The sequence below is a fragment of the Passer domesticus genome, chromosome 1 (assembly GCF_036417665.1).
Source record: "Passer domesticus isolate bPasDom1 chromosome 1, bPasDom1.hap1, whole genome shotgun sequence".
Taxonomy (NCBI): domain Eukaryota; kingdom Metazoa; phylum Chordata; class Aves; order Passeriformes; family Passeridae; genus Passer; species Passer domesticus.
In genome coordinates this window covers 103,097,346-103,113,554 of record NC_087474.1, presented here as the reverse complement: position 1 = coordinate 103,113,554, position 16,209 = coordinate 103,097,346, and the positions used below count along the sequence as shown (strand labels likewise).

General features: G+C 37.8%; 1 protein-coding gene across 8 annotated transcripts in view; it reads left to right on the top strand.

The window, feature by feature from the left end:
- Positions 1 to 16,209, top strand: part of ZNF407 (zinc finger protein 407) — a 333,728-nt gene that overhangs the window by 268,651 nt on the left and 48,868 nt on the right. Inside the window, exons 9-10 of one of the 8 annotated variants that reach the window (XM_064431979.1) lie at positions 10,929 to 10,990; positions 12,166 to 12,309. The exons of the other annotated variants lie outside the window; for them this stretch is intronic. Of the exons in view, the coding sequence (XP_064288049.1) occupies positions 10,929 to 10,990; positions 12,166 to 12,198 (95 nt within the window). The 3' untranslated portion in view covers positions 12,199 to 12,309. Of the gene's footprint in view, positions 1 to 10,928; positions 10,991 to 12,165; positions 12,310 to 16,209 lie in introns of those variants that run through there. 8 annotated transcript variants of the gene reach the window in all.

The following is a 16,209-nucleotide window of genomic DNA, read 5'->3' as shown; positions in this document are numbered from 1 at the left end:
ATTCTGGGGGATCAAGAAGCAATATTTTATAAGATGTATTTGTAGGTTTCCTTTGCCATCCGTAGGGTCTCTCTCACACATAGTCTCCCAATATTTTTCTTCTTTTTTTCCTCCTACATATTCTCTATAAAATCCTTTGTTTATTATACCAATGGCATTAAGAATTCTTGGGAGGCAAAAATATATTCATACAAGACCCATTGTATCACTGACAGATTTTGTGATGACAGAATACAGTTGGAATTTTATCAGACTATCACAGAAGAACTATCACTCCAGCTAGCCTTACTTACATTCTGGAAACATCAGGGTCATTTTATGAGAGGGAAAGGAAGTTGTATGCTTTGGGGTTTTGTTTTGCTTTAGAAATTTCACAAATGGGATAATCTCTTGGAACGCTCAACTTTTCTGAGTTTTTATTTTCTTGAACACTGGGCTGCTGCTTGCCCAGAGCATTCAGTTGTAGAGCCACTGCTCTGCAGGTTGACTGTGTTCCAGTCTCACCATTTCTCACATTTAACTGTAAAATGCATGGTAATGAATATTTACATTGAGTCCAGCATCAGAATCCAGGTGATTGTATGAGAATCTTCTATTAATTTTTCCTTCTCTTTTTGTTGTTTTGTTTTGGTTTTGTTTGTTTGGGGGTTTTTTGCTTTGTTTTAAATGAAAATATTCAGTCTTCAATATGATGGAAATATACTTGATGTGACCTTGGAACTCATTAGCATGGGCACAAACTTCTGTAGCTTCATGTCCCAGTTTCTCAGTAGTTACTGAGTGATTACTGAGTAGTGAGGTTTGAGTGCTTCTTTGGTGTTTCCTTGCACACAAAGAATGGCAGCAAGCCCAAAGGAATAATTCTTGTTCTTTTGTGCAGGAAGGGCTTTGGCTATTTTCTTTCCCCCATGCTGATATGATCCTGGGTGGAAGGAGTCATGTTGGTTGGAGCTTGACATTATGATGACTGGAGGCAGTAGCAAAGTCTGTTGTGGTAGAAGAAAGGAAGGAGAGATTAGTCCCATGGTCAAGAAAGAACAGCAATGCAAGGAAAGGGTAGAAGAGTGGTCATGTGTGACCCACAGAGCATTGCCTGGCTCTAATGTGAGGGAGATTAATTTTTCCTGCTGCGTAGGAGGAAGGAGGGAGAATGTATTTCTACAGAGCTTATTTTGTTGACTCTTTCTTTTTGCTATCCTTTGTACATATAGTCTTTGAATGGCTTGTGTTGGAAGGGACATTGAAGTTCATATAGTTCTACCCCTCCCAGCCATGGACAGGGACAGACCAGGTTGCTCAGAGCCCCATCCAACCTGGCCTTGAGCACTTCCACTGCTAGGGCATTTACAACTTCTCTGGGCAACCTGTTCATGTGCTTCACAACTCACTGAATAAATAATTTTTTCCAAGTAACTAACCTAAATATCTCGTCTTTTTTAAATTTAAACTGTTCCCTGTTGTCCTGTCCCTGCCTGCCCTTGTCTCAACTGTTGAGTAGCCTCGACGGCTGGTGCATGTGAGGCCTTCTACGAGTAGGAAAAAGTAATGAATCTGTTGATGTCTTTCCTCCAGTATCCTTCAGCACTTCATACCCATCAGCATGCTGAAGGCAAAGGAATCCCTTCTAAGCTGCCATAAAGAAAGCCAGAAATCTATGTTAATTCTCTCACTCTCCATCAGCTCCATGTCTATGAAAGCACTGGTGTAAGATGAGGCATGACATTGGTTTATTTGCAAATGTGTTCCTGAAAAGTGTAGCATTTCTGCTCCAGCCTGGTCTTACTGTTATTTGGATGCTAGCATGTATCCTGACCTTAATTGTTCTTCCAGAATGAATCTTTCTGGCTTCTAAAGCAGGTTGCACAACATTTAGTGTTTTCTTCCTTTAAAAACAAACATAGTCTGTCAATGGTATTATATAAATAGATAGCAGTAAAATATATTGTCCTTATACATCATCATAATGCAAATCCAAGCTGTATTTATTTGCTACAACCAGTGACTGCACTGATTGTGTCCTTATGAAAATAAATGTTTCCTTAAGAATATACAGGTCAAATTAACATAGCAGTTAAGAAATGAAGGGGCAAGGGTGGGGGAAGGTTTGCTGAACATTTTATCAAAGGAGTTTGTAAAAGGAGAAATGTCAAAAGCCATGTCGAGTAATAGAAAATTAGGTTTGAGATTGGTTTTCTAGCGGTAAATATACTTAACTAACTTTTTAGGTTTGAATTTGTTTTAACATAGGATTTAGTCGTGTGTGCCTGGCTCTAGAACGTGAGCTTTATAAAAATTCTCTGAAAGCAAAACATTGAAGTTATGTTTTTTTAAAGATTTTTTTTTTTGATGTAAGTTTAGTATCACTGTCACAGCATCTGAGGCTTCTTTGGAAGAAACTACATAAGTAACACTTTTATAAAGGGTTTGCATCATAGAGACTTTTGTGATTGATTTGTACATACTACAGCAAAAATTGCAGCAATAAAACAGATCTTACCCAAATGACAAGTTGAAACAAATAATTTTATTTATTTATTTAAATGAATTTAGAACTCATGAAAAGAGTCAGATTGACAGCCACAGAGACTTAATTCCTCTATTCCACAGACTAAGTACAGAAGAAAATATTGCAGGATCTTCATGTGGCCCTGCTAATGTCTTAACCTTGATCTGTAGCTACCACATTTAGGCGTGAGTAGTTAATTTGCATCCCCATTTTCTCCTTAAACTAAAACTGCCAACAAGAGTGGCAAATGTAATACTGTAGAGGAAACTGGTCCCAGAGAACTGCAGATTGGTGTTACAGGGACAAGTCACACTCTTGAATAACCACCTATGTGACCCAGGGTCAAAGCAGAAGGATGTGTTTGTGAAGATGTCCTCACTCCTATGCTGAAGAGTCAAAGTGGTTTGTCATCTGGATAGGATATTCCTGAAATTCTAGCCAGAGTTATGAGATTTTGCATTCTGTCCATATATATTTGCATTTCAGTTGCAATTTGAGCAGTTGTTCAGGGGTCAATAATTTGAGGGGTTTTTTTAAATTCAAAGAAATCAAAATAATTGTTCCTCGACCAGGTTTGAAGACCTTCCCACAAAGAGAATCCTGAACTTTGCCTCTTCTTCCCCATAACTTTCTCTACCAGTGAGTCTGATCAGGAGTAAGTTATGCTGTCCTTGGTGGAACAGATTTAACAATTTATGTAGACTTGTGTGCATCAGACTTTGGCAGTAGCATTTCTGCTTTCACTTGAAGCTTACCTTGTCCCTCTGCCATAGCAGCTATGGAAATCTGTCAGAGGCAGCTGTTAATGCTTTTAAACTCTGATTTCAACTCGTGTGCATTTAAATTACTTAACCTTAGTTATTTCTTTGCAAAGGTCAAGTAAAGTTACTGTCCTGTTACCACAATACCCCCATATTGAGTAGGGACTATTAGGCACACCAAGAGTAGTGATGTAATATAATTTCATCACTAAATTGAATTAAGATCACAGAATCAGCTAGGTTGGAAAAGGGGTCATCAAATCAAATCTATGACCAAACACCACCATATCAACCAGACCATGGTACTGAGTGCCACACTCAGTCTTTTCTTAAACATCTCCAGGGCCAGTGACTCCACCACTTCCCTGGGCAGCCCATTCCGATGTCTAACCACCCTTTCTGTGAAGGAATTCTTCCTTATGTTTAAACCTCTCCTGATGCAGCTTAAAGCTATGTCCTGTCATGCTTTCACTGCTTGCCTGGGAAAAGAGGCCAACCCCCACCTGGCCACAAAAAAAAAAGGTACACTCCTTTCAGGTGCTTGTAGAGAGTGATGAGGTCACTCCTGAGCCTCCTCTTCTCAGGCTACACATTCCCAGTTCCCTCAGTTGCTCTTCATCTGCCTTGTGTTTCAGACCCTTCAGCAGCCTTGTTGCCCTTCTCTAGACACACTCCAGCCTCTCAATGTCCCTCCTAAACTGAGGGGCCTAGAACTGGACACAGCACTCAAGGTGTGACCTCACCAGTGCTGAGTACAGGGGCTAGTCACTGCCCTGCTCCTGCTGGCCACACTAGTCCTGATACAGGCCAGGATGCCACTGGCCTTCTTGGCCACCAGGGCACACTGCTGGCTCTTGTTCAGCCACTGTGGAGCAGCACCCCCAGGTCCCTTTCTGCCTGGCTGCTGTCCAGCCAGTCTGTCCCCATCCTGGAGTGCTGCAGGGGGTTGTTGTGGCCAAGGTGCACAGAAGTTCTTAAGATGTTCTTAAGGTGAATAACGCAGAGATGTGCCCTTTTGCCATAAGGGCCTGGTCCAAGTCAGAGCATTGATCTTAGGTGATAAATAGCATATGAAATATTTTCTATAGTTTTCAGGTCTTATTCTGCTTGTATGTTTTAAAGATGTATTGTTGGACATAGTTCAATTGCACTGTCCCCTTAAAAGAAAGTGATTGTTTGAGTTACTTCTAGATGTTTAAAATGTGAACTTTAAACTGAGAATAGGAAAACTGTTCTATTGGGATGTTTTTTACTTGCATTTGGGGAAAAGAATTTAAGTACTGAATTATTAATACATTTTATTGGAATGGTAAAAGTTCTCACTGGTTGAGAGAAATTTCATTTGAGCTCACTTTAGCATATGATCTTTTTTTGTTGTTGCTATGATCAACTTACTGGTTGCTGATGCAACTTAACCTGTACAACTGATGTAACACTACTATGCAGGAAAATATATTTTTCTTATCAAAAGTAAGCAGTCTTATTGTAATACTAGCAGCATATTTCTTTGTTGTATTGTCGAGATGACACAGCTCTAATAGATTTGTTTGATACTTGCCTAACACCTTCATGTTTTAGGTGAGATCTCAGCTCAATATTGAAGAGTGACATATTTGACTTAGCACATATATATGAATTAACAAATGTCTTTTTGCTGGAGTTTAACTTTTAATTGTAGAGCTTTTTTTGTGGGCAAATTACCTGTGCTTTATGAATTGTACACTGCTGTAACTTTCCTTAAGAGGGTAATATATATCATTAAGTGAGTGAAATAAGATGGGTTGGTATTAAACTCAGATCTGAGCTTTCAGACAGTAGCAGCATAGCTTCAGAAGATGTGCAGTCTTAAAATTCTTGCTTCTAAGAGCACTATTGTGAACATTTTGTACAAAAAAAAAAGTTAATTCTTCCAAGTAAGTAAAAAAATCTAATAATTTTGGTAAATGATCATGTGGTGATTATTAAACCAATATGTAATTAGCATTTTCTAATGACAATCATAATCTTGACAAATGCTTTCATTCATTTTTTTCTGATCATTAAAGATTTTAAAAGCACTGATTTTTGTTAACTGAGGCCCTTGGCTGTTCATCAGTGGTGCAATTCAACCTAATACTCCGGTGGCCAGTAATCAGAGAGTTGACTATTAAGTGAAGGAAATTTTATCATTGTCTTTATGAACATCACCTTTATTTCTTGTCTAACACAGCCGGTAGACAGAACTGTAAGAATATTTAACTGATACATATTCATCCCTTTTTTTAAAATGGTGAATTACATCAATTTTTTATGTTTTATATAATCAAAATTCAACCAATACTTTGACAAGATTATGATCTTCAAGGTTTTTCAAGTACAAGTTTTTGTGTGAGGAGGGTATTTTTTTTTTACTTGAACCAGAAGTAGATTTTAATCTTCTCAGTATCTGTATTTGTTATTACTTCTAAAAGCTTTGATTTTCTTTGAAGGGATGTTGTAGTGTTTTTCTATGTTAAAATGTGTAATTTCGTCTCTTCAGAAGCAACATACTTACTATTATGAATTCCTGTGGATAGCCATTACCTATGATATATTAAGCAAGAGCTTGATTCTATAAATTACAGTCTTAAGTTACATCAGAGATACTGAACGTGGCTTAGCTAAATGTTCTCCTGTGTGCAGGAAACATATCCTACAATCAGTGCTGATGTTCATACCCTCTTGTTTCCCCTTGAAATTCCTTGTAATTTTGACCTATGCCATCACAGAGATACTCCTCTAATTCTTAGCTCTCTGCAGAAACTCTGCAGCTGCTCAGGTCTCTGTCCTCACTTTGCTGGAACACAGGCAGAATTCATGGCCCCTCTGCAGCCTAACTCCTTTTTTAGGCTTCTTTGTCCAGCAGAGTCTTGTTTTCAATTATTTTCCCTGCAGTTGGAATGGAGTTATTTTATATTTACAGAATGTGAAAGATAAAACAAGCATGCAAAAAGTATAGCAGTACATAGTACCAAAATATTTCTGTGTTTGTTTACTTTAGATGTTTGATTTTATGCAGAGACAGACTGACTTCAAAAATATAGGACAGATGATCAGAAATGTGGATAAGGACAGCATGTTCCCCTGCTTTATTTAGCACTGAGCATATTAATGGGTGCTCAATAAATGGTAATGGTTTTGGAGACATGATGATTGATGTTTCCTGGATCAAAACATAGAGGTTTTGTTTAAGAACAGCCCAGCTGGCAGAGTGATCCTCTTTTGAAACTGTTTGTGATCAAAATATGTCAGAGCTGTATCTATAAAGTACAGTAGGCAAGACTTTTTGTCAGTGGATTGGTTAATTTATTTTAACAGTAAACTATCAACTGTATCTTTGATTATTCATCCCTCCTGTCACACCATATTCCTATCAGTGAGTTAGAGTGCTGCTCTTTTTCTGCTTTCCAGATTTTGTTTCTTACATTGTGAACATACTGCTCTCAAAAAAGGGCTATATATTTTTGGAGTAAGAACACATACAAGATACTGAAAAGAGAGAATTACATATGGATTTGTGTACAAAGCTGCACCACACTCATACTTTGGGCAGCCAGTATTGAAGAAGAGAAAACTATCACCTGTCTTTTAAGGAAACCAGCAGTGTAACTCGCATGGTGCCGTCCTCCCAGTCAGAGCACACCTCAGGGTGACTGGTATAACCAGGAACTCCAAGAACAGAAAATGAACACACCTCTTACTTTGTCACCTCTGTTGGTTGTTCCTCTTACAGAAACAGTGCTTTTTGGCTTTGAGTTGAGAGGAGATGGCTTCCAGTTTAATGGCTTTTAAAATACTTAGCACAGGCATTGAGCAAAGCCAATTAAAGCCATCCTTGATATTTCCATGGTTGAAGTAGTTAGTGGGAATTCAGAAAGAAAGAAGGCAAATTTAACTTTCTTTTCTCTTACCCTTATTCTGGGGGCCACCTGTTTCTCTTTCACTTCTCTCTCCACCCAGCTCTTTTGTCACCTTTAAGAAAAATAATTCAGTTTTGGTATCCTTTCTGACCTTTCAGTTTGTAATGTGTGTTTTTCTTTGTCATATGTTTCTTTTCTTTTAATGCCCCTTGGATACTCTCAAAAGGAAAGTAAATTTTTTTTAAGAAAAAACTCACAAAGTTGATTATACTTTAAAAAAAAAGGGAGTTAAAATGTTGGGAGCACATTTGCCAGATAAATTACATGAAATGTTTTTATTTATTTCATTCGGAAACTTTGTATTTCTAAATTTGTATTAAAATTATTATTTTAAGTAAAGCATGAAAAAATCTATTTTTAAGGAGTCTTTAAAAATCTGAATCTCTCCATGGGATAGATATGTAAATATCCAGAGTACACAATTCTTGTTGTATTGATATGTGGAAACAAGAACCTCATGAACTAGGTTTATTGACAAAATAGACTGCAACAGCTCCAAAGAGTGGCTCATTGTGTCTGGATGCATTTAGGCAGCTTTAATTCCTGAATTAATTATACAATATACCATAAAGCTACAAAGAAAAAGCCATTAAAGTCATCTGTGTCAAAGGAAATTTGTACATTGAGGAGTAGATTGTGGCATATAGCCACAGCTGCAAGTCTGGGTTGTATGGGGAGATTGTCTGCCCAAAACAGAGTTGTCCTGCAGCCCTCTGGTTCCAGTGGAGGCAACAAGAGTGTTGGTATTGCCAGCTTACATGCTGCTGCACAGCTGATCTGGGTGGTAATTCCTGATCTCTGTTACATGCATGTAACATTATTCAATTTCTCTCTTCCCACAAAAATGAAAACAAGTAACTGTTCTCACTTAAGTATTTGAGTCTAGAAACTTGGGACATTAAACCCTTAAATATCTGAGCTAACATGATTTCTGAAAAAATTGCAATGATTGGTAGCACTGTTGTGTTGCAGACACATTTAAGAAGAATGACTCTTCGCAATTGGGACAGCCATTGCCTCTTTTTCTGTCCATTTCTAACAATAGTTGTAAAGATAGAGCTGGGGCTGTGCTTACTCCCTGCTAACTCCCATCTGCTTTTTGCTTTTCTTGTTCAACTGAGGTGCTGATCTTTTAATGACTACTCAATGAGGAAAAACTTGTTTATCCTCTTGAAATGCCTGTGCACCTCATAAGGAATTTCGTTCCTAATATATTGCAGCTATATTGCTGAAATTTCATCATGTGTTGTTTTTTATGAGATGTGGGCATTTAAAAAAAAAGGGCAGAATTTCATGCCAACAACATACAAAACAAGTAGCTGAAGCTGGGGCCTGAATACATTTACTGCAAAGAAATCATGAAAAAATCCTCTCCCAAGCGGCAGTAAAGCACCTTTTGATCTGTATTTCTAAAGCTGTGCTGTTCATTGTTGCTTTCTTTTGTTCTGCTTCTGCCTCCTTTTTCCCCAACAAGCCTGTTTGCTTTAGCCTGCCTGTTTGGTGCTTTGCAGAGCATATCTGTAAAGGGGGATTTCATAGTACATAGGTTTATGTGCCTTGTAAAAATTCCTCACAAATATTGTTCCATCATTGCTTAGCAGGAGTACAGCACTTTTGCTGCATGGTGCTCTTGACTGAAGGCATAAGTGGTGTATAGGCCCCTGGATAGTTCCTTTGTGCTGAAGCAAATTGACTTAAGATTTTTACTTAAGGATAATCATGTTTGCATGTGGCACAGTTTCTTTGGCAGCCTCAGCACCTCAGCCATTTTATGCTCCCTCTTTTTTTATTGTTATTATAGCAGTTGTCCAAACATACAGTCACGTGGTACAATCTGTCTGGAAATTCTAATTCTGATGAGAGCAGAGGTGGGAAGAAGGAGGTGGCAAATTGAAGGTTTCAGTATTTTAAATTCAGCTTTTGCTTCAGTCTTCTAAGTGTTCCAGAATCCTCCACTGTGATCACGTTACTGGGACGTATAAGTGGCCTCAGAGACACAGAACTCGAAACCAGTATTAAGTCAATTTGATATTTGTGTGTCGTGGGTTTCATTGTAAATCACTCCAAAGCTGAGCGTGCCATTTTAACCCACAATGTGTTAAATTAGCTCGGAGACCTTTAACTGCAGTGGCACTAGGAGATCTCACTTAAATATTGTAAAATATTATTATTTGACTGGTGTTCCTTTAAACTAGGCTATTTAATGTATGTGCTGAATATTATACCAAATACAGCTCTTGCAGAATTTCAGCTTTGTGGTCAGGGACACAGAATGGAAAACATTGACTGTTAAATAACATACAAATTAACTATCCAGAAGTTTAACTCAAGGAACAGATTAATAAAGCTATCAAAACTGCCTATCTTCCTAAGTATTATAAATATTATAATCTTACCATGTTACTGTAACCCAGTAAAGACTTGGTGATATCAGCATAAATTATTTTATCTAGTATTTTTCTTTTCAAGATAAATCCAAAGGTGTTAAGATCACATTGGTTTTATGGTCATATTTGATATATGATAATATCATCTATGTCTGCAGAATTTATGATATTAATATGAGGAGAATGGTGGGATTATTATTATGGGTCACACAGAATTACAGATCCCAATAATAGTACACCTAAAAAAAGAAAAACTGTCAGCTGTAGTGTAGTGTCAGCGCCCATCTTTTCAAGCTGTTGTAGCTCACATTACAAAGAAGGCCATTTTAGCTAGGAGCATAACAATCTCATTGTATTAATCATTTTCTGTGTTTAAGCAATATGAGGATGTCTGCTTTCAGTGACAGAAATAAAATCCTTGAAGGGAACAGTCTGTGAAATAAACTCTGAAGGGACAGTGAGACTGCCTCTCTTTACTCCCTGTGGCCTAATTAAACAGTGAAAAAGCCACCATAAAAGAAATTAAATTTAAAAAGACAGATTAGCAACAGGAAGGGTGTGGCAGTGACTGGTATGGTGCTCTATTTGCAAGTATCCTGAAGAGGGGCTGTGCTGAGAAGCAAAGTAGGGAGTCACTGATCATGGATTTTTAAAAAATATTTTCACTTTTGGCAATGACAGGATTCTCTTGTCTTGTCTAGTATTTTCCTTTTGCAATCCTCTGCAGCAATGTGACACCAAGAGAAAGAAAGCCATACATTCCCAGGTGTGCAATTCTGCTGGCAACATTGCATTAATAGAAAGTATAATGAATAAACAACTTCTAATCAAGATTTTTAAGATGCTTATACGTACCTACACACATTTTCCCATACATAAGTATTAGCATTGGACCCAGGCCTTTGTTGGTTTCTTTCTTAAATTGCTGGGGTTTGTAGTGAAATGGTCTGTATTGCCAGAAACAATTTGGCCATTGCTTATCCTTTTGAAAATAACAGAGGTTCAACTGCTGTATCTGTTGAACTCATAAATGATTGACTTTACTTGGGTAATAATACGTGGTTTTTTTCTGGCTATGACTGATACAGCACAATATAACTGGAAGACTGTGAACTATCCAAGAACTACAAATACTTTGAAAGTAGGAAGTTTCTGTAGGAGAATTGCTAAGACTGTTCTGTCCAGTGCAGTGTCATGTTCTCCATCTTCACACCTTTGCTGTTTGGTGTAATTTGTGTTTGTGCATGGTTTATGTTTACACTAACCTACTGTTAATGTTGACACTGCTGGTGAAGCATCAGTGGGAATCAGTGCCCAAGGTGCTCCTCTCTTTCAGAGTTCCTCCTTTCCTTTAGAAGTCCTGCCTTCCCCTGCAGAGCAAAACAGCTCACTCATTTGGTAAGCTTTTCCTCTGCTCTTGTTTTATCTCAAAAGCTGTGAGATCTGTTCTTCCACTAAGAGTATTTTGTATCCAACAGAGTGTACATAAGTCCAGGTCCAAGCAGTGAGCCTTAGTTTACTCTCTAAGCCAAGAGGAGTACTACAGAGCTTTTTTTTTTTTCCTCTCCAGAGCAATAATGTGTACAAATATTTTACCCAGCTTAACTTCAATGCCCCTTTTGGTACTTAGAGGCACCTCTTTGGGAGTGCACACCAGGAGGATGAGCCATAGCTGTATGAGGCACCACAAAACTTACAATTCATTAGTCATTAAGGAAAGTTTCTAAACAAAATTAACAAAGAAACATACCAAAATATTCTTCAGAAGATAGCTCAGTCACTAAGCTCAGATGCTGAGTTCTCAAGCTGGGAATCAGCTGTCACCCCCAGAACCTCCAGTCTCCTCTCTGTCACTGGGACAGTTCTCCAACATGCCCCAAGTTGGCCAGTGGAATTATCCATAGGAGCAGTCTGATGAATGGCTTTTCTTGCTCAATTTCTGCATTGTTGCTTCAAGAAAAGTGGTAGAAAGGTTTCCAAGCAGTTGCTGTACCTACAGGTGCTTCCTTTCAAAGAACAAAGACCCCAGAGCCAGTGGCCATTGAGCCAACACTCGTGAGGAGGGACAACAGACAAGAGGTTTCTTTGTTCCCTCATTCTGCCCCAGTGTTCTTGGAAGGCAGTGTTCTACATTGCTTTATACTCTCCGGTCAGTATCAAGCATGGACAGTGTTTCACCCTATGTTATGCAAATATCAGATCACAAGCAATAGAGAAAACTGGGGAAAGCTTCACCCTGACGCTTCTGTGTAGGCCAGACAAATTACCCAAGTTCACAGAGGAAACAGGACACATTGCTTGAGGTATGGTATAGTGAAAAAATTCCCTTTATGTGCCTTTTGTCATTAGAATTTATGTCTCAGAGACAAGTCTTCCCAGAGACTTGCCTACAACATTTAGCCTTGCACTACCTTGAGTAGCATTTGTCTTTCAGACAAACTCCAGCCAGTCAGGATTGAAAGCCACAGCAAAGAATGGACTTCACAGTTTTAATTCTTAAGGCAGTAAATGTTAAAACAAAAATACTGGGGGTGGCGGGGGTAGAATTATTTTCTGTTGTTTCTTTTAAACAGGAAAAGAATATTGATATTTCATCAGCGTGTTAGAGCCCGGAATACATTCACTATGTTTCTGAAAGCTACCATCACCTTTCACTGTTACTCTATGCTGATTTTCCTATTACTGAATAAATGCTATTGGACAGAATTTTGATTATTCTATGTGCAGGTAAATACCAGGATTTGGGGAACGAGTGAAGGCTGCTTGGTGATAATAAATGTAGAAAAATATATGAGTGAAAAAGCAGTTGCTTCTTTATGGGTAGTGGCATATATGGCTGTATGCTCATTGCATTACTATCTATCACATGTAGGTTTATGTTAGAAGACATGATACTTGAGGTTTCATGTATATGTGTTTCTTAGTGTTATGGTTGGGATTTTCATACATCCCAAAAGACAGGCGTATTTTGTATGTATTATGCTTTTCTGAGCTTTGTTATTGCCAGAAGCTTGAAATCAATACTGCTTTTTCTTTCTGATAATTAAAAGGATGGTTTATCTTTATATGGATCTTTAATTTTAATAAGCTAATAATTCTGATTTTAGCTACTATTATCTTAATAGCTAAGCCTTCTTAAATGTTTTTATCGTAATTCCTTTGGATAGTGTTGCCATTTTTTCAGCCTGCATGAATCCTTGCTCTATAGTGACGTCTGCTGGAAGTGGCAAACTGGAATGTTCAAGGGCATATTTAGGCTTTTCAATTCAGGGTTGCTTTTATCCTTTTACATGTGTGAAGAATGAACTGTATAGAAGAGCAGCATCACATTTTCCCATTTGCTAACAGGTATTGTTTCTGCACTGGACTTCATAGAATTTGGGCTTTATCTTGTGTCAAGCATGCATTTCTTGCCTTGCAGCACATTCCAGCAGTGTAATTTTTGACACTTCTTCTATTCTTGTCATAAAAGTTGATAGTTAGAAATCATCAGGTTCTGAGAAATAAGTATTTATGCTTTGTATCAGATCCATACTGAGGTGCTCAGATTCAATTATGACTTCTTACTGACAGTCCTGACACCAATATTTCAGTAATTATAGAGGAGTCAATGAATGAAATTTATGCTTTTAATCTGACATTCAGAATTAGGTAATATTTACTTTATATCTTAAAATAGGTATAACATTCAAAATAGACACCAAACAGTTTGCCTTAGAGCTAAAAAAGGAAAGTAATGAGCCCATTTTTAAGTGAATTCAAAAAGCAATCCGATTTTAGTTCTTGCAATGCAGAGCAAATAAAATAAAAACTATCGTACTTTATTTACTAACCGATGAATTGAATTGTCCGCCTTTTATTACCGATATAAAGCAAAGACTATGAAGAGGCAATCATTTTTGCAGCTATCAGACTTTCAGTAACATATCTCTTGTGGCTTAAATAACAGATAGTTTAAGTGTTTTTCCATTACCTTCGTGTAAATGAAAAATGCATAAAATATTTTAACAAGGCAAAGTAATCCAAGGAGATTGTTATTTTGTGTTACAAATTAGGTTATTTCTGTCATAAAATTAAAGGAAAAAAAATCAACGCAAGGACATTTCAGCTTAATATCATTTACCAGAACGAACATGTAACAGATTTAATGAGCTAGCAGGTCACCTGAATCCAGCTGTTTCCGACCAGCTTTATGAAACGGAGAATGCAGCTAACGGTAGGAGGTAAGCATTATTACAAGCTCTCAAGGAGTTGCAAAATCGATTTCTGCTTGAATGAATTAATTTAGATTATCAATTTATAACCAGCTACACGAATCCCATCAACTCAACAATTCAGTGAATGATCAGGCTCAGCCCTTGCAAGAGCTTAACAATTAGAGAGCTCTATAGTTATCTCCTGTCCTACGGTGTTGCTAACAAAGTTCCTTAGTTTGACAGAAAGAGAAGGAAAATGTTTGCTTAAGAACATTGCAGGAGTGAAACATCTTTGGTGAGGGAAAAGAGCAGCTACCATAGAGCAACTGTGTTCTTGTGTCTCTCCTTCCTAGAAATTATTCCAAAGGTAACTGAAATGGAGTGGTGCTTTTACTAGCAAAAAAACATGACCAGTGCAGGGAAGAAGCCAAACCATCTCATTTCAATCATGTACTTCTTTAGAAGAAAATAAAAGATAGGATTAGTGATAGATTAGATTAGATAGTGAAAACTAATGCTTATAACTATCATACACTCTGAAAGTTTATACCTGTAGTGCTATTAAAAATGTCTTGCCTTTTTGCTGGAATGCAGCAAGGTAGTTCCTCTTCCTCTCCATTCTAGTGCAGTCATTAAAACCTGTGAAAAGAGAATATAAATTGCTGCAAGTCAGAATGTTACTGTTTTATTTTGCACAAGTGTTAAATGGCTACTCAGGATGCAAGTCATTGATGATTCAGACCGTTCATCTTTTAATCTTTGACTTGTCTCCTTCTTGTAATGTTGCAAAATGGTTAAGAGTAAAAGGACATTTGCTGTGTGTTAGTTACTGCTGTCTCCTGAAGTATAAAATACAGTGGATACTCTTCCTTGCCTGTTCAGTCATTTTTGGCACCATCTTCCCTGTCTCAGAAGATAAGAGTGGTACAGTAAGTACAGCACTTTATTAGCAGTATATGATTTATCACAGGAACATTAAACTTAAATAAGTAATTGTGTTTATAAATATCCTTTAACAGGAGCTGGGATTCTGGGTTTAGTAATACACGTCAGTGATGAAGTATAAAAAAATGATCAGCTGTTAGGTCATGAAGCTTTATTGTTGCCTGAAAATAATCTCAAATTATTACATTTTAGGGCTGAGGAAAATCAATAGGATTATATTGTTCTTTTTCTAAAAGGTACATTTGCAGTGCAGTGTTCAAAGAGTAATGGGCATGATGGCTTCTGTTAGGGACAAAATGAGTTGCACCTACGTCATGTGGGAAGTATACCACTAAAAAGACCTCAGATTCCTGACAGTTTTAAACCACTAACAAAAATTGTTAAATAGCTCTGTTGCCCTTATGCTGGAAGAAAGTGGAGGGGTTTTAAGTACTGGAAATGCATCTTCTGGACAAACTTGGATATGTTCACATGGGCTGCCAGTGCTTTTTTTTTTTTTTCCCTTGACTTGATTGTAAACAGCCTTCTCTAAATTCTCTCTGGGCACACAAAACTTGAAGAGAGCAATGCAAACCTATTCTAGTGAAACGATTAAAAATTATGAGAAATCCTTTTTTTGTAGTCTTTTCTGTAAGGTTAGCTCTAAGTTGACAATCAAATTATTGTCTTGTTCCTCATTATTTATTATTATTTTAGTAAGGTTTTATGCTAGCACTTACAGAAGTCAGTGGTTGTGAGATGGTAGAATTTAATAGTCTCTGAATTCCTGGGACAGGCATTGTACAGTCTTGTAAGAAGCGTTAGTCCACCCTGTAGACCTCAGCCTGAAAGCTCTTCCAAGCTACACATAGGTTCTCAAGATCCATAAACTGACCCTGCAGTAGGTTAACTGAGTGTGTGGGAATTGTCAGCCCAACAGTAAAGGAACTCCTCTGGGATGCTTTTTTTTCCATCTGTACCAATCACAGCAGGTACCATACCTTTTGGAAAATAAGATTTTAAGTATATATGTCACTGAAGAGAGTGAACCTGTAAGTTTTTACATGTATGCCTTATGCACTTTCCCCACCAGCTGCTCTAAAGACAAATTCAGTGGATGGGACAATGCTGTCATTGGATGGATATTTGCTGCTGAAGACACTGGGCTTTACAAAAGTAAGGCTGTGTGTCAGCATGTGTTGCTGTCCTGCATGCAGTACTGGAAACAGTGTAATCCTGGCAGCACTGGACCTCTGTCTTTGCTGTGTGAATTTTCCACAGATTTCTATGCTTCTGCTGCCACATTCTTTCCAATCCCCAAGACAGCTCCTTCAAAGCTAATTCCAGTGTCAGTGTGATCTCCTCTGCTGTGATGGTTGAGTCTGAGGGGACAGCTAAATAAATCTCCCACTGTGAGCTTTCATTGAAGAAATTCTTTCTCTCAGATTTGGATAGTTTATCCCTGGAGCATGCTATCATTCATGGATGGGCAGCTAA